This window comes from Nycticebus coucang, chromosome 5 (assembly GCF_027406575.1).
Source record: "Nycticebus coucang isolate mNycCou1 chromosome 5, mNycCou1.pri, whole genome shotgun sequence".
Classification (NCBI taxonomy): Eukaryota; Metazoa; Chordata; class Mammalia; order Primates; family Lorisidae; genus Nycticebus; species Nycticebus coucang.
The window spans coordinates 135090712-135110192 of NC_069784.1; the positions used below are offsets into that span (position 1 = coordinate 135090712).

The 19481-nt window shown below is 40.1% G+C and overlaps 1 protein-coding gene and 1 pseudogene across 1 annotated transcript in view; both read left to right on the forward strand.

The window, feature by feature from the left end:
• Nucleotides 1-2554: 2554 nt before the first annotated feature.
• MAP3K4 (mitogen-activated protein kinase kinase kinase 4) overlaps nucleotides 2555-19481 on the forward strand; it is a 125665-nt gene continuing 108738 nt past the window's right edge. The window contains 2 exon segments of the mRNA XM_053591437.1: nucleotides 2555-2766; nucleotides 2768-2865. Coding sequence (XP_053447412.1) covers nucleotides 2740-2766; nucleotides 2768-2865 — 125 coding nt within the window. The 5' untranslated portion in view covers nucleotides 2555-2739.
• Nucleotides 8500-8878, forward strand: LOC128585984 (anaphase-promoting complex subunit 15-like; annotated as a pseudogene).

Here is a 19481-nt window from a genome sequence, read left to right on the forward strand (position 1 = left end):
TAAGTAAAATTCAGCACCAAGCTAATAATAATTTAGAAAACCATAGCCATAGAGGTTAGTTGTTTTTTCTTTTTTTTACAAAAAGACATATCTTATTTATAGTCTTTTGGCACAAAACTCTTTGAATCATCTTGTTACAAAACCCCTAAAATTGGCTAATACACTAGCCTTGATAAGATGCTAAGGTGTTGCACTCACGCCCTTTACGCTGACATATACACAATGGTTTGAGACTTCGTAATAGTGGCAGCGTGTGTCCAAGGCTTCTGAGTTTTTGAGCAAAGCAGAAGGAACTTGCATGTCAGTATGTAATCGGTTTTGTGTGTCTCAAAATTGGGCTCAAAAGTAAAGTAGATCTTTGGTAGAATTTTAGTTTTCATAACTCATTGTAAAGAAATTCAATAAGGGCTATGTGAATTGAGTCTTGAGGATTTAGAGAGGCAATTCTCTGAAGATTTTGTTGTCATTGTTCTTAAGGACATGATTAAAGGCAACGAGACTAGCCATGTCCTAACAATAATAAAAATTTAGAGACAAAATCTAACTGTAATAGTAGCTCATTAATGTTTTCTAAAAACTGCTTCATGAATACAATAACACTGAGTTCCTACTACGTGTCAGACACCGTGCAGGGCTTCAGAGGTGCTCAGTGGCTAGGCAGATGGCAGAAGAGTGGCACATGCCCTGAAGCACATACACTCAAGAGCGGAGAAGGTGGAAAGGGATGGAGCAAGGTAATGCTAGGAGGGCCTAGTTGAGATGCTGGGAGACACAGTAGAAGTGAAGGTGGGAGAGGTTCAGCCAGAGAAATAGCTTCCCCAGATCCCCAGAGGGGAAGGAGCAAAGAGTGACTGCACTTACGTTGAGTATTTAGTACCAGTTAACTTTGGTTTCTATACCTATTAGGTAAGTGTAAATGTGTTTGGTTTCCGCTAAAACAGAACTTGCAAGTGGAAACTGAAAAACAAGCCAAAGGGTCTCCCTACTGTTGACTTGCATTGGCTGAGTGTTTGTGACTTGGACGCACAGCACACCAGCTAGCTTAAACTCCGTAGTCACAGTGAAGTACCAACACTGAAGAATACAGAGCATGGTGCTGTTGAGAACAGAGGGATTTATTTCATTAACATTTAAAATCTCTAACACAGCTTCTAAGAAGGGTTCTGGCCCCAGAAAACTGTAAAAGAACAATAGAGAGCTAGAATTATGGAAACCTGGGAAATACTTTTTGCTGAGTTTTCTTTATAAAATGGAAATGATTCAGTGATTTTAAAAAATATATAGTTTTAATTAAGATAAAGTCAATTCGTTGTTTTTGAATACTTTTTTTTTTCTCTCTCTTTCCCCTCATTAGGCTGTTAGCTCTAAAAGGGAAAGACGGTTTTGCTCATTGCTATTAATATATCCCCAGCATCTAGTACAGTTCCTGCACATTTGGCATTTAATAAGTATTTGTTGAATGACTGCTGTTGAAAAAATAAAATGTCAGTTTTGGAAATTCAGGACCATCAGGCTATATACACAATACAGACCATTATAACAAAGAAAACGGAATGAAGCACTTTTTCAATCATAGAGAAATTTCTGAAAGTACTTTCAGTACAACATAGCTCATTTCATAACTGGCCTTTAAATACAACCTTCCTGTAATCATATTTAAATTTTTCTGTCTTGGCCAGTTTTCTTACCAACATTGTTCAAAACACACATTTTACATACCAAAGCTCTACCAAATGTGCTCTCAAAAATTAGCACATTTGCACTACTTAATTTGAGAAGATGCTATTTTTGAATTAACTCTTGATTTCACTCCATGGAAAATGTTGTAAATATCTGTAACTTAAAACTGTGAAGCCTCAAGGCGTTCCAAGAGTAAAGGACGCACTGGAATTTCAACAGTATTCTGTAACTCTGAAATAAGAACTTCTTTTTTCCTTTTTCCCCCTCTCCAGTGTCGGGGCATTACAGTCCAAGTTTCCAGAAGATCGGTATCTGACCTTGTGTTACTGGGGTGAAAATAGCGTTCCCTCCTGCCCGGTTGATATGGGGGTCACTCTAATGGTCTGTTTCCAGAGACTTTATTTCAAGCCTCACAAATCTGAGTATGCAGAAGTACTGCGCTTTCACGGGATCTCAGCTGTGAGCGCCTAGGTGACATCAATCCCCATTTCTGAAAGATGGGACCGCGGGCGGCATGGACTTCTGCCGATAATCTACTGGCATTTTTAATTTCAGGAATTTTTAAGCGCTGCTGAGCCCAGGCCACACCGCCCAGCCGGTGTCCCGTGGAGTCGGCGGGTCGGGGCGCTCTCCCGGATGGCCGCCCGCGCAGCCTCGAGCGCGCCCGCCCCGCCGCACATCACGCTCCGCACTCCAGGGCCCCGCAGTCCCTGCCGTCCAGCGAAACCGGGCGACCGGGCGCGCTCCGGCCCCAGGCGGAATCGCGCTGACACCTGCGGGCGCCCCGGCCGCGGCTCCTCCGCTCCGCCCTTCCCGGCCGTCCCCGCCCTGTGCGGTCCGGCCGCCGCCGCCGCCTCCTCAGGAGGCTTGTCCCTCGCCGCCCGCCGTAGCCCGGCGCTCGGCCGGTCGCCGTTTCCAAGATGGCCGCGGCGCGCACGGCTCCTGCGGCGGGCTAGAGGCGGAGGCGGAGCCGAGTCACTCCCGCACTTTGGCGCGCGGGTCTCCCGCGCCAGGCTGCAGCTTACGGCCTGCCGCGGCCATGCGGGGCTCCGTGCACGGATGAGAGAAGCCGCCGCCGAGCTGGCCCCCCCCTCCTGCCTTCGCCGTCACCCCTGTCGCCGCCATGGAGGAGCCGCCGCCGCCGCCGGAACCTGAGTCCGACCTCGAGTGTTGCCTGGCGGCGAGGTGAGTGTGGCGGTCGCAGCCGGCTGCCCGCTGGGAGCGGCTCAGGTCCCGGCCGGAGCTCGGCGGGGGCCCGAGGGCCTCAGCTTCCCGCCAGGTGGGGAGAGAAGCATCCAGGTTCTGCGGGCTGGGTTGGGAGGGGCGCGGTGCATCTTTGGGTCTCGGGGGAGCACGGCCGGGTCCGCTGAGCCGCTTCTCCCGGGATTGCAGCGTGGCGGGGGTCCGCTCGGTGCACAGCCTGCGGGCCTTCCTGCGGGCTTCGGCAGCTCACCCCGAGCGCGGCGGGGGCTGAGAGCAGAGTGCGGCTCCCTCCTCCCTACCCCGGTCCGAGCTTGTGAAGTGTGGCCTCGCTGAAATTCCTCTCAGCATTACTGAGAGAAATCGGTCCTCTCCTCCGCCCCCATTCGAGTAAAGGAGACACTTGGTCATCGAATGCACACCGGCCACGTCCCCGCATTCTCCTTCCCTTCGCTTGCCCGCTCCTCAGAATGCTTGCTGTCTCTCCGGTGAGAAACTGCAGACAGGCAGATTGGTTTGTTTTCCTGAGGGCCTTTCACTGTCCTTTTTAAATGGTAGGTAGCTTTGTGCAGGTTGTTGCTCACACGTGCACGTAAAGTTAGGGATTGATTTGTCTAAGACTTTGCTACCGCAGGAAGCTCTGAGATGGAACTTTGGTACCCCAAACGTTTGTTGTCATTCTTTCGTAGAGACTACTTTTATGTCTGTATTTTTTAATTTGGACAACAAACTCACCATAATTAAGAATTTCCTCTTTTGTGTACCAATGTTTATGGTTCTTGTTTCTGTGTTCCAGTGTCCTCTTACTCCTTGTCCTTTGCATCCCAGAGTAAACTTGCAAACGGCTGCCCCCTGTCCTCTACGCTGAAAAGATTTCCACAGCTTCTCTTGCATCTTTTGCTCTGTAGTTCTAAGAGTAAGGCAGTAAAGGGTCCCTTTTCTTTTTCCTGCTTGAAGACATTATAAATGTGTTGCTGTACTTAGAACTGAGCACAGAAACCACATTCTTGCTTATCTTTACCCAGTTGGCCCAAACAAATTTGTTTTATTTTTTTATAAGTGAACAAAATTATGGCCTTACTTTCCTTAATTCTGAGATACTTCTGTGAACTTTTAAGGAACAACTTCTGTAAGTAAGTGATGGTACAGGGTGAAACGAGTCTTTCTTTTGTTTCTTTTGAATACATCAAAAGAAGTTTTGTTGGAAAGTTTTGAGCAGTAGCCACACTGTCACCTGCCAGTTTGTCTAAAAAGTAGTAATAGTTAACACTTACTAATTGCTTAAAATAGTCCATTGCCTTCACTTTCAATAACTTGTTTAATCCTTCCAACAACCCTGTTTGGTAGGGCCCATTATTATCTCTCTTTTATAGATAAGGAAATTGAGGCACACAGGTTAAATATCTCGTCCAAAGTTTCACAAGTTGGTAATGACCAAAGGTCTGGCTGCACAAGTCCATGTCTTTAACCACCATGAAGAATCCATTATCCAAATGGGTAGATTAAAAGTTATAGTTGTATGTAACCATATTCTGGGAAAAAATGAACATGAACATTCTCAGGTAAAAGAAGAAAGGGCAGAGAAATGAAAATGTGCTGTAGATGGGCGCCTGTGGCTCAGTGAGTAGGGCGCAGGCCCCATATACTGAGGGTGGCGGGTTCAAACCCGGCCCCCAGCCAAAGTGCAACAAAAAATAGCTGGGTGTAGTGGCGGGCGCCTGTAGTCCCAGCTACTTGGGAGGCTGAAGCAAGAGAATTGCCTAAGCCCAAGGAATGGAGGTTGCTGTGAGCTGTCATGCTACAGCACTCTACTGAGGGTGACAAAGTAAGACCCTGTCTCTTAAAAAAAAAAAAAAAAAGAAAAGAAAATGCTGTAGAAATGACTGATAAAAAGAAATCTTGATTTTTCAGTCAGCTTTCTGTCTGTCTTTGTTATAATAAAAATAGGTCAGGATAATGGGCTTCATCCAACGTTAAGTGAACAGCAGTGTACGGAACAAGAAGATCTTAGAAATGTTTTTCTTAGCAACATTGCAGTTAATTTTACAATAGCAAATCTGTAAAGCAGACTACTTAACAAAGCTGTTATTTTTTGTTTTTTATGCTTTCTTTGTCACCATCTTGTTGATACACAGACCTGATCTCTGATAAACTTCCTGTAGATCTTTGGTGAAAGATATTGCAGTGGTTATCCAATTGTTTAATTGAATTTTTAATATGTTTTAACACTTTAAAGAAGTTAAACATGCATCTTCAAAATGTTCAGAATGCCACCTTTTAAAACATTGGAGACCAGCAACGTGGTAATTTCTGCTACCAGGTTAACTGGTTTTGGCATAAATAATGTTCTCACTCATCTTTGTCATGTCATGGCTGGGTGTCATTGATTAGAAAGGTTATATTAATGCTCAGGTCTTTTGTAGAATTCAGGCCTGTGCATGCTGGCTTTCAAAGCTGTACTTCAGGTGCAACACTGCGGCGGATGCCAGCCAGCCAGCCCAGCACATCTGCTCGGTGTGTGCTGCCCTCCTGACATGTGAGTTATGCAATGATTGAGGAACGCAAAACAAGTTGAGAGGTGATACGACTCTATTATAGTTTTACTGCTTGCTGTCAGTTATGCTCACCTCTTGTCCTTATTTTTGATGAAGAATTCATGATAAGGATAGCAGTTGTGATTGTTAGTGATTAAACTTGGAAATAAACATTACTTATAATGTCTTTTTCAAGCTTCTGGGTCATTTTAGGAGGATCCTGAGATTACTAGGAGAGCTATTAAAACTAATTTAGAACAATATATCTTTGTGATTTCTTGGATCTATGCCCTTAAAAAAAGAGACCAAATTGGATATTAAAGCTGATACAATGCTCCTGTCTACTGTAACCCTTTATTTAAGCTATTTATGCTAAAAAATAGCCTCATCATTCTCATTTGCTGACCATATAAGTATATGTTACATGAATTTAACAATAACTTTTTATTTTTATTTTTTTGAGACAGAGCCTTAAGCTGTTGCCCTGGGTAGAGTGCCATGGCATCACAGCTCACAGCGAGCTCCAACTCCTGGGCTCAAGCGATTCTCTTGCCTCTGCCTCCCAAGTAGCTGGGAGTGCAGGCGCCCGGCTATTTTTTGATTGCAGCCGTCATTGTTGTTTGGCGGGCTTGGGCTGGGTTCGAACCCACCAGCTCAGGTGTATGTGGCTGGTGCCTTAGCTGCTTGAGCCACAGCCGCCGAGCCTAACAATAACTTTTTAAACCAATGATTTTTTACTTACTTTGTATGCTCTGGTTCTTGTAAGTTCATTCGAAAAAATGGGTTTCAAGTACTAAGAAAGTACTTGAATATCATCTTACCTAGGCAATTTGACCTTTTTCTCAACTTGAATGACCGTGTGAGTCTGCTTGTTTCAGTCTTGAGATTGGTTGTTGCCTATTCTCCCTGGCAAAGTCATCCTTTGGCGAAGATCCAGATTATTGGTGCAGCATCAGTGATGGGCATGCCTTTAGGCCATTATATCAATAGATACCATTGGTGGGGATGACAGAGAGGAGGAGTCATCAAGAAGCGGTAAGAAAGGACTCCAGTGATGGCAGAAACTTCATGTTTTGGAAAGAGACAACTTGACTCTCAAGAAGACTTTGTGCTTCCTTCTAATTGTCATATTGTTAGAAGTTGCTCTCCTTCCTTCATACGTGATCTCTTGGTGTCTGACAAATCTCATTTTGAACACTGAAATGTGGGAAATAGGTCTTACTGCTTACTGGATACATTTGCCTTAATAACTTCCTGTTATTTAATAATTCCTCATTCCTCAATGATTATATTTTTACTCATAGCATTCTGTTGTCTCAAACCTCTCATTTGACCAGGTGGTGTGTAGATTATTTGAAGACTTTAATGTTGCCAGTCAGTAGGGCTATTGGAAATACCTTTAAAGAGAGTATGGAAAGGATGTCAGAAAAGAAGATTGACTGATGACCCTGCAGGTCTTTTATCAGTTGGTGTTAATTTGGCAGAATAATCAAGGTGAAGATTGGCTGATGACCCTGCAGGTTCTTTATCAGTTGGCCTTAACTTGGTAGGATAATCAGGGTCTAGGCACTCACAGAGCTTCTGCTTCTCAGGCACAGATACTCAGCTTTGTCTGTATACTTGGGTAGTCAAGTGTATTCCCTTCCCTGTAGAAAACCAAAGTATAATTAAGAGATTGACTGGTGAGCATGACATTAACAAGGGAAGTGAGTTGAACGATCTTAGTGACTAACGTTAGCCCACCTAGGTTGGCTCACATCCTTGTCAGGCTCACCCTTGCTTCTGGTATGAGAGGCAGTGTGACAAAGTCTTATTCGTAGCTTCTTATTTTCTAGGCTTAACACAGGCTGCTTTCTTTCCTCTTGTCATAAACTTTCCTCACTTGGCTGGGCTATATAGTGTGTTTGTTTTTAAAATCTTTAGTCTTTAATTAGCTTGATGATAAACCTTGCTCTTCTTGTTTTAATTTGGGATCTAGTGTGTCCATGTCCCTTAAAGATATTTGTTTAAAATATCCCCTCAGATTTTTACTACTGGTAAGTCTCAGAGGATCACCTTATTGTCTCCACCCTCTGCGTAATCTCCCCACTCTCCACAAAGAATCCTTTGTCATAGTTCCTGAAAAAGCTGGCAGAGATGTCAGTGGTTGGTGCTTTCATAAAATTCTTTTTGAGTATTATGTCCAAAAAGGATCATGATGGTATGTGATTTTTCTGGATTTAAGTCATAATATTACATTAAAAAACTTAGAACCACATCAGAATTCTGTAAGCTATTAAAAACTTTTTAAAGAATATTTAGCGACATGGGAAAATGTTTATGATGGAAGTCCTGCTGGGTGCGACTTGAGTATCCATTTTCAAAAAGCTTATCCAGTGCTTCAGTTGTGTATATACCCACCACTGGGTTGTGTTCAATGAAGAAAGCAGATTATACAACAGTATTTGCAGAGGTTGATGGCCAAAATTTGAGGTGGCTGCTCAGCTTATACATATTTCTCTACCAGCTTCCCTCTCCTTCATCTGGGGTGGGGTATTCTTCTCTGGACTCTAGCTGCATGGTACAAATTGCAGCTGCCCTTTTCTAACAGCCTGCTGGCTGTAGGGATAGACACTCCATTCAAGTCTGCCCATTAGGGGTCTTCCCTGGGATTTTTTCAAATTGGAGCTGAGTGAGAGAAACACTTGTTTTACTATGTGAAATACATACTGTGAAGCCATGAGCCTAGAGCTTGCTCCCTGAAGCAGTTGTCAGTCTCACTGGGAAGTAGTTTGGTCTCAAACCGTGATGTTAACCTCCAGAAAAATGCAGAGAGACCAAGAGAGGTCAATGGCTGGTTGTTCTTTATGTTGGATTCATCCCTTTTCTTTTGATGTGAGAGGTGAGGTAATAAATTCTTTATTTGTGTTTATACTATTAATTTGAGTTGGACTCCTTAAAATCCTAACTAATACTCGATATGATCCCCTTTACAAAAAACTTTATGGGAATCTGAGTGAAGTGCTTCTGGGTTGCCACCAGCTGCCGGCTCTGGTTCCCAGTGAGATGAGGAAACTGAGGCCCAAAGAGGTTAAGTGACTTGGCCAAGGTCAAAGAGCTATCCAGGAGTCATGCCCACCTTGTTCCTCTCACTCTTCCCCCATGTGACCGAGGCACTGGTTTAATCTGGATCAACCCTGTGTTGGGGAGACAGCTGGAGCAGCAGGCCGGGCAGCAGCAGGTGTGGCTTCAGGGCATTGCAGAGAAAGACAACAGCCTGGTTCCCAGTGGCAAGTCTGCTTCAGAGCACTGTGAGAAGAGAAGGATGATGAAGATGGTGAGGATAGTGAAGAGGACTCAGAAGATTATGAGGACATGCTGGACATGGGCCAGAGGAGTGACTACAATGAGTCACCTGATGATGAGAGGTCAATGAGGTGGACATGGAAGGCGATGAGCAGGATCAGGATCAGTGGATGATCTAGGTAGACACAGCAGGGCGGCCTCAGGGAGATTCCAGGCCCGCCCAGCCTACCTTGGAGCCTCCTCCCTTGCCCACAGAACCAGCTGATGGCCCCAGTGCCTGAAAGCACCCTTTGGTACCTCCTCAGCTGCTGCCATGGTCTCCTTGGTTCCTCCCCAGCCATCATCTTGCCCTTGAATCCCCAAGGCCTGACCCCTCCACTTTCTTGGCCCTTGAATCCCCAAGGCCTGAGCCCACTCCACCTTTTTGGCCAGTACCTCAGCCCTTGGTTGCCAGGTCTGGTTTGCTTTCTAACTCTTTAATAAAAGAGACAGGAATGATCCCCCCTCTCCCCCCACAAAAAAAGTTTATGGGCACAGAAAAAAAGATTAAAGGATACATACTAATTTTTCCTAAAATTTTTATAATTAACACATTGCATGTTTTTATTTTAAAATAAAAAGCTAATCATAGAGCACAATTTCTTAACTAGTGCATTTATAATTTTAAGTCTTCATACTTTGAATTGTTACTAAAGTTGAAATTGATGCGATTCTGTATGTCATATACAGAAAATACGTTGCCAGATCTTACATGAAGTTTAATTTTATTTGTTTTTGGAATCTGAGCTATCTGAGCTGACTGTAGCAAGCTGATCCAGCTAGTTTTCTTTAATTATTTAGTTCATCTGGGATAACAGAATTTGTAGATTAGAAACATCTTCAGTAACAAAAACAGACACACAGCTTAGGTTATGGTGGTCTTTTATATTTATAGAACTATTATTTAAAATAAATGACCGTGTTTTCAGCATGTATATTATGTTTAAATGCTTTCCCCTTTTTAAGAGATGTATTTTTAATGACTGTAATTTAAAAGGAATATTATACCCTCGGCAGTACCTGTCTGGGGTGCATTCTTAGATCCCTGCAGCCCTCATGCTGTGTGATGGCGTGCCATTTGCCTTTAGATGTTTATTCACTAACAGGCAAAATGAAGATTTGTTTCTGATTTACAAGTACATTCATTTGTTGTATTTTGCAGGCCTTAGTTGAAGTATTAGTCTCATGGATCATATGGGTGCCATGTGTTTATAAATTAGCAGGAAAATCTAGTAAGAATATAGTAGGAAACCTATCAGAAGCATTTCATAATGGATTTCATTTTAGTGTTATTTCGGAAGTAAACCTTCTGTGGAGAAAAGCAGATACTGAGCCTTAAAGCTCATCAGATCGGTGTCTTCAGTGGAAGCTTTTTTGTAGTAGAACAGGCTGTTTGATGTTACTGCTGAACTGCAGAACTTTCTGAATAAGGCTCATTAGAGAGTAGCTAGTTTAGAGATGTCAAATTAACAGAAATTGTCAACCTTTTTAGTCTTTGTAGTGGGGAAATTTTGGGAGAAAATTTGATAAGATTAATTTTATTTAAAATCCTAAAGTCTTTTATGTAAGAACATAAAAATGTAGATATAACTTGGTTTTCTCACAAACATTTTGGAGTTAGTTTGTTGGATGTGAAAGCATTTAATTCTTATTCAGATAAGGAAGTAAACATTTACTAATGCAAGTCTTATGGGTAGTAGGGCTCTTTTGTCTCCTTGAGACTAAGTCAGAACAAGTTACAGCATTTATCCACTAAATGATCGAATGGAATTGTGAAAGAGCTAGGCAAGGTTAGACTCTGAATACTTCTTCCTTGAAAATAGCATTGTTACCTGAAAGCAGGAGTAAGAATGCATCTGTCCTTGGCTCTCAAGACTGTTCTCTTGGCTGCATGTTCTTTTTTGTTGTTGTTGCAGTTGCCGCTGCTGTTTTAGCCGGCCGGGGCCGGGTTTGAACCTGCCACCCTCGGTACATGGGGCCGGGACCCTACCCACCGAGCCACAGGCACGCCCCATGGTCTCATATTCTTAAAGTACAAGAATTGTAAAGATGAGTTTAAAATTCTAGATTAATTTAGAGTTAAAATTGGGGTTGGAATATGTGAATACCTTAGGTAATTTATTTGTTTTTCTTTGTAAAACACTGACCTATATTTAAAGTTTTCACATAGAGCAGTCCTTAAGGAAGAAAGAATTCTTTCTTAGTGCAAAATATATATCTGATAATATATATCTCATATATGAAATATATGGCACATATGTATACACACGTGTACGGGTCATACATAATGTTAAGGTGCAGGAGTTTTACTTCATGTCTTCTCTCAGGCAGTGCTTACTTTTAGGGTCATCCCTGAAATCTTCCTCCTTCTGTTCTGTGTCCTTAGAGCCCTGTAGTTTTGCCCCATGTTGCACGCCACCATTCACAATTGATACTTGTGCACATATTTGTTTATTATCTTTGCCTTCAGTAAATTCCATGGGGATTTGTTTTTTTGCTTGCTTTTGTATCCCAATTCCTGACATAGTGCCTAACAATTAGTAGGTTCTTTGCCCATACTTGCTGGATACAGGAGGCAGTGGATATATTGGTTACAGCATAGCTTTTGGTATCAGACTTTGAATGTTACCTTTTGGTTCTAGTTATATGATTTTGAGGAAGTAATTGAATCTCTGTTAATCCCTTTCTTCATTGGTAAAGCAAAAACACACCTATTTCTGATGTTGTTACTAAGAGTAAATGAAATAGGCCCCTTCTATATTAAATGCTCAGAATTAGCTGTCTTTATTATGTTTCTTTTTTTCTTCCTTTTTTTTTTTTTTTGGTTTTGTTTTACAGGGAAAAGGCAGCAAACCCATCATAATTAATCTTCTTAGAAAGTCATCAAATATGCATTGAAAATAGATCCTTTTAAAAATAGCTACAATTACCTCCATTATTCAAGAAACACTTTCCCCACCCCCTCATTGTCTGTGGAAGCCAAAGAAAGGAGAAAATGTTTTTGGGATCCAGCTGTTCCAAATTCCCTCTTTTGCTGTAATCGTGGCCTGTTCTACATATTATTCCTACAGGTGTTTGGAATTCTTGCCCTGGGAGAGTCATAAGTCATGCTACTAAAACCAGAAATGTAACACTTCTGATTAAATGACTTGTTGATGTCCGTAGGCACAGTTTTCTTTTTCTTAGGAAGTTTTTTTTTTTTTTTTCAGTTTAACTTGATGTGTCCTTATATTGGATTAATACTCTTTTCATTTAGTGTATTTTTATTATGTTTTCATTTCTTTTTTTTGTTTCCGGTTAATGTGACGGTTCAAACAACCAAGTCACCACATTTGAATTTCTTAGGGAGACTCCCTCTCGTAGTTCTGTCCTGCCTGGGAAAGGTGTGCCAGACACTCCCATACTGTGCCTGTTCACTGGGAGCACCCCAGCCTCCCTGCCCATTTCCCTCCCCCCAACTTGCATTGAAATGAGTCTTTCTCCTAGGTGGGCATGTGTCAGATTGTCTACTGGCTTCATAGTAGTACTGAGTACATTGGATATTTGCTTTTCTATTCTTGTGATACTTTACTGAAAAAATGTGTTTCAGCTCCATCCAGGTTAATACAAAAGATGTAACATCTCCATCTTTTTTATGGCTGAATAGTATTCCATGGTGTACATATACCACAGTTTGTTAATCCATTCCTCAGTTGGTTGGCATTTAGGTTGTTTCCACGTCTTGGCAATCGTAAATTAAGCTGTGATAACAATTTAGTGCATGTGTCCTTATGATAAAATGATTTTTTTTTTCCTTCTGGGTAGATGCCTAGTAGTGGGATTTTGGGGCCAATGGGAGATCTAATTGAGTTCCTTGGGGATATTCCATACTTCTTTCCAAAGAGGCTGTATTAGTTTGCAGTCCCACCAACAGTGTAAAAGTGTTACCCTCTCTCCACATCTGCTCCAGCATCTGCAACTTTGGGATTTTGTGATATAAGCTAATCTCACTGGGGTTAGATGATACCTCAGGTGGTCTCTGGAGGTTAGGGATGATGAGCATTTTTTCATGTTTGTTAGCTATTAGTCTGTCTTCCTTTGAGAAGGTTCTATTCATGTCTCTTGCCCACTGATATATGGGATTGGTGGGTCTTTTTTTGTTGATTAATTTGAGTTCTCTGTACCTCCAAGTTATCAATCCTTTGTTAAATTCATAATATGCAAATATATTTTCCCATTCTGAAGGTTGTCTGTTGCTTTGATTGTTGTGTCCTTAGCTGTATAGAAGCACTTTTCAGTTTTTAAACATTCTGCACTGTATTCAAGACTAGTATTTTTGAGATCTAGTTGCTGCCTCATAAAAGTGAGTGAAAGTTATAAAACTTACTTAATCAGTTAGAAATCTCTTTGATTATAAAAGCAACACTTGTCCATTATGGAAAAATAGGAAAAGTATAGTAAGAAAGTAACCAGTCCTAATCCTGTCTTCTAAAAATAGTTACATTAACATTTTGACTTATTTCTTTTCTGGATTTTTTCCCTGGGTGTGTGTATTTTTTCCTCTCTGTAGTTCTTCCTTATAAACTATCATCATAGGTATTTTCCTATGATAAACAATGGCAAACTGAATTTCTCTCATAATTTAATTGTTTGAATCATTAGCATTTATACACAGTATTTATAATATAGTAGCATATATAATTCTACTTACAATTACTGACTTTATAAAAATATTTTTGTAAAATTTTCAGTATTTTAGATTATTTCTTTCAGATAGATTCTCAGGTCATATTTAGAGTTTTGAGGCTCTTAAGATATGTTGCCCTGTGCAGCGCCTGTGGCTCAGTGAGTAGGGCACTGGTCCCAAATACCAAGGGTGGTGGGTTCGAACCCAGCTCTGGCCAGACTGCAACAAAAAATAGCCGTGTATTGTGGTGGGTGCCTGTGGTCCCAACTACTCAGGAGGCTGAAGCTAGAGAATCGCCTAAGCCTAGGAGTTGGAGGTTGCTGTGAGCTGTGTGATGTCACGGCACTCTACTGAGGGCAATAAAGTGAGACCGTCTCTAAAAAAAAGATATGTTGCCACATTTCTTTCTAGAAAAGTATTAAGTTACTTCATTCACACCAGTGTGAAAGATAACTGCCTTGGACAATTTATTACAAAATTATTAATGGTGACTTTTAGTTATAAAAACATAGCCTACTAAATTGTAAGGAGTTAGATAGCTTACGAGAAAAAAGAGAAGGGGCTTCTTTACATATCCAGAAGATAGAACATAACAGTGACAGTATTTCAAACAAAACCGATAGGCGTTCCTCATTAGTTCTTTCAGTCTTAGGTAATTCTTACTCCTCTTGATCTTCAGGCAGCTGTCTCATGAATCCATCTTATTCTTCATTAGAGTTCCAGAAACCCTGACTTAGTCCACTGTTATGTTCTCTGAGTTGCTTAAACATCTCATCAGAAGGATTTAGTGACTCAAAAGTTGCCTGCCATACCCCTTTACCATGAACCCTAGGATCACCCGTCCTTGATGGAGACAAGCACTCTGGCCTTTAGCTGATTGGAAGTGCTGTCAGGGAAGCAGCAGAGTCAAATAAAACCCTGTCTGTAATGACAAGCTGTGTGGTTAATTTGCTACTAACAATTTTCAAAAGTGAAAGATCTAATGAGGATTTATTATAAGAATAAAGTAATTGATAAAGTAATTGGTTGTGTCTGTGGCATTAAGACAATATATAGGTCAGTCTAAGATTCTTTCTTGCCAAAATATTTAAAAACATAATGATTATTTTCAAGAAAGAGGGGATATTGCATCTAATTTATAAAAATGGAAACACAATCTTTTGCAAAATAGTACGGTTGTAACATATGATAGTCGTAATATATACCATGGATATACCAGTCATATAGTTTAGAATATGCCAAGAATATCAAGCAGAGAGATTCTGTAAGTCTGGAATATGTACTAAACATCTGTGTGTATTAATAAAACTCCATAGGTAAGTGATGAGAATCTCCAGTTGAAAACTAGTGGCCTGGAAAACCATGAGCCTCTATTCACATTAAACAAGTTATGTCATTTTTCTATCAGGGACTTGAATATCCAGGATCTTGGTTTCTATGGGAGGTCCTGGAACCAAACCCCTACAGATGTCAAAAGACAACTATGCTTATTTATTTGTAAGGCAGTCAGAATCAAGGTCTTTTAAGAGATTTTATAAATTTAATTTGGTAATACCATTTAGAGTAGGAAAATACACAGTGAGAGGCTTTTTTGAGTTATAGATGTAAATAAACATACATAGAGAGAAAGCTTATCTATTCAATTTTTAAATTTTAGCTATGAATCAAGCATAAATACAAATACAAAATTTACCAGTTTAGAGATCCTCTTATTGGTGGACCTGAAGTTCTTAATTCATTTGAACTCAAACACAGACAGCTAGACAAACAGAAAAAACTAACAAATCATTTTTCTCTGTCATCTTTCTCCAACAGAGACAAAATCCCTATAACTTACTACTTTGTTTATAGAGAATGACAAACTGTGAAACCAGAAGAAGCCATTAACAGGAATAAAACAAATCTCAAAAAGAGTCAAAGCCAGTTCCTTAGTCTGCTCCTGATAGACAAGGTCCAAAGCATGGGACCAGGAGCTGGACTCTACTGTTGGATCTCTGGGTCATAGGTCAGGAACAAGGCACAGAGGCCTCCCAAAGGCCTGTTACCTGGAGGAGTCAGCATGGATCTGAAGGAAGGGGTCTTAATACTGTGCCTGAGTCCTGGCTTCACAACTCTGAAAGGCAAAGAGCAAGGGACAGTTTAGGAGATGATTTTTTCAGGCTATTAAAATGGGGGAAAAAATGTTCATTAATAAGTAATGTCTCGAATAGAAAGAAGAAAGCATGGAGTTTTATAAATCATGGAAATCATTGAGGAAGATAGTGGTGGCTCTTATTTCAGAATAAACAAGGACGTGGAGGTCATTTGAGGCTGGTCATTTCTTGGGACACAGGAGGGTGGGGGGATTTCCTACCCCTTGCTCTCTCAAGGCGTGAAGGGCTCACAGAAAGTCCAGCCGTTGTCAGAAGTGATGTTAGTGCCCAGCTCACTCTGTTCTTTACCACATCGAGAATCTTCGTTTGAAGTAAGTCTCTGAAAATCTATACAGAATATTTTCTTTTTTTAAAAAAATTGCTTTGGTTCATATTTACTTTGGTGTTTCTGCTCTTGAAAAGACTTCGTTTCTTTTAACAGCAGTCATACTTAACTTAGCTTTTTGATATAGAGCTTTTAGAGAGTAATATTTCATCAAATATAAAATGCCATCAATTATAAAATGCACCATAAGAGAAATAGTGAACTAATAAATGAAAAAGGAGAGCCCTTTCTTTTTATGCTTTTTTATTTGTTTTTGACCAGTAGGGACTGTGTCTTACATACTTGGTAAAAACTTTCTTCTTGGAAATGGTATTTGAATGAGAGTTAATGTGGAAATTGTCATAAAATCCCCATTTCGCCTTGTTTTAACATAAGTAGGGTAGTCTTCCTTTCAAATCCTGCTAGTTTGCTAGTGCTTTTTCAATTTAATTTTTCAGAATTTGGGTAATAAGTGATTAAAGTGAGCTAATTTGATTGTGCAGAGATGTGTACAGTTTCCCCAATTTACTGTTCTTTATAATTTCTTCTAGAAATAACAGGTGAGATAGTGTTAAAAGTTTATACCAATCTTAAAGGATTAGTATAAAACCTTATCTATAGGATTTCAGAAAGTACTCTAACCAAAACTGGAATTTACATGGAGAGTAAGAGACCTGTAGGAATAGGGATCCTATTTTTACTTATATTGAAAAAAAATAGCTTTCTTGAGGTATAATATGCCATATAATCTATGCATTTAAAGTATTCAAATGAGTGGTTTTAGTATATCCACAGTATGTGCAGCCATTACCATAATTTTAGAGCATTTTAATCACCTCAAAAAGCAACCCTATACCTGTTAGCTGTCGTTCTCCCCCAAAACAATTCCTAGCCCTCTCAGTCCTAAGCAACTGTTGATTTACTTTCTGTCTGTATATTTACCTATTTTGGATATTTTTTATTAATTGAACTATATAATATGTGGGGGTTTTTGCAGCTGGTTTATTTAGCCTAGTGGTTCGCACATTTAGCACAGTGTTTTCAAATTTCATCATAGCATGAATCATACCTCATCTGTTCATATGACTGATCAATGTTTCATTTAATGAGTGTCATAATCCGTTTGTTTTGGAATGTAAAAGAATACCTGAAGCTGGGTAATTTGTAAAGAAAAGGGGTTTATTTGGTTCACGGTTCCGCAGCCTGTCGGAGAAGCCTGGTGCCATCATCTGCTCCTGATGAGGGCCTTGGACTGACCTTCCCTGATGGTCAGGATGGCCTTTTCATTTCCTGAATGCTTGTGCTTATCTTTTCAGGTGCTTGTTGATCATTTGTTTATCTTTTTTGGAAGATTCTTTCTCTGTGTTTTATCTTTTTATTATTGAGTTTAGGAATTTTTTTGTATATTCTTTATGTCAGTCTCTCATCAGATACAGAATTTGCAAGTATTTTATCCCATTCTGTGGGTTGTTTTCACTTTGATTGTGTCCTTTGATGTACAAACGTTTGGATTTTGATGAAGTCAGTTTATTTTTTCTTTTGTTCATGATTTTGTGTCGTGGTTAAGAATCTGTTGCCAAATCTGAGATTCTGCAGATTTACATTATTTCAAGGACAATATGAATAAGTGGAGAAAAATAAAAGATATAAAAAAGATCCAAATGGCCTTTCTGAAGATAAACAATAAATATCTGAAATGACAAGTACACTGGATGAGATAGCAACGGAGTAAGTAGATGGTGCAGAAGAAAAATAGTGAACTTGTAGAGCTAGCAGTAGAAATATTATCAAATGTAGTTAGTACAGAGAGAACGGACTAGAAAAACTACCAGAATATCCACCAGAATATCCGTGACTTGTGGTTATAATGTGAGCACTTAGTGTGTGTAACTGAGTTCTAGAAAGAGGAAAGAAGGGGTAGTGCCTGTGGCTCAAGAAGTAGGGCGCCAGCCCCATATACCAGGGGTGGCAAGTTCAAGCCCAGCCCCGGTCAAAACTGCAAAAAATAAAAAATAAAAACTTCCCCATATTAAAAAAAAAAAAAGAGAAGGGAGAACTGGGAAAAAAAAATATTTTAAGAAGGGCGGCACCTGTGGCTCAGTGAGTAGGGCGCCGGCCCCATATACCCAGGGTGGCAGGTTCAAACCCGGCCCCGGCCAGACTGCAACAAAAAAATAGCCGGGCGCTGTGGCGGGCACCTGTAGGTCTGTAGTCTCAGTTGCTCGGGAGGCTGAGGCAAGAGAATCACCTAAGCCCGGGAGTTGGAGGTTGCTGTGAGCCGTTGACGTCATGTCACTCTACCGAGGGCGGTAAAGTGAGACTTGTCTCTACCAAAAAAAAAAAAAAATTACGAAATAATGGCTGTGAATGTTTTAGATTTGATAAACTGTAAATAGGTCACTATGAATGTTTTGAGACTGTGTTAGAGTACATTATTTCACTTCAAGAACACAGTTGACAGCGTCCTTTCTGTTTCAATTTGTTCAGCTTATCCGTGTTGATGCATAGGCTTCATTGGTTTCTGTCTTTAGGGATTTTATGTTTTGATTTTTGTGCACTATGGATTCACAAAGCTCATGAGCCCCGAGCAGGACAAACGGGAGAGAAATCTTCCTGGAAAAGTTGCTGCTGAATCTCTTCTCCCATAGATTTCAATTTTGTGGTCAGTTTTATAAACAAGTTTGTTCTCACAATGTTTATTTTCTTCTGCTTTCACACTTCTGGTGGTGTGTTATGGAAATAGTCTTCCTTTCTTTCATCGATCAAGTCAGTTTCTTCATATTTACCTAAAATCTTTTTAAGTGGCATTTTTAATGTATTTAGTCATAGGCTTGGTTATGAACCATTTAAAAACCTTTCTAATTGTTCTTATGTTAACTGTGTTACAAAATTAAATGGTTAATTTACTTTAATTGACCACTTTTATAGGTTATATGGAGGACAGTATCATTCCAAACAGAAAATAACAGTGTGTCATGAAAGACTGAAAATTATTTTGTTTGGTTAACTTCCTGATATATATGTGATTTTTAGGTCAGTTTTGTATAAATCCTGTGTGTGTGGATGGGTAGGAAGGGAATGAGTCTGTTTTTAGCTAGTGTGGCAGCCACCTTGTAAGTTGAGCATTGGTTTTTGTTTTTTTTTTTTAATGTTAAAAATGGTCATCAACCAACTTTTATTTAAAGCAAGTAAAAGCTCCCTCCGCCCCCAGCCCATAGACACCCTTGTTTTTTTTTTTTTTTTGATAATAATAGTAATAATGCAAGAAAAGTAGCATTCACATTGTCAGATAAGATTTTGTCTATCATAGAATGCTTTGACTCTGAGGTTCAGTATGGACTTGTGAGTTACCTTCTTTTTTTTTTTTTTTTTTCCCAAAGTCTCATGAGCATTGGTTTTGAATTAGTCGTGCACTGACATTTTTATCCTTTGAGTGTCTAATAATTTATCAGGATGAGATATTTTGAAAAGAGAACCTTGCTAAATGTGTGATATTTTTCTAGATCCAGTGCATTTTAATTCTTTTTGGGTCATAGATTGCATTTAAGAGTCTAATGCAAATTGCAGACTTTACTTAGAAAAATGCACATAATACACGCACATAGTAACAATTTACATGT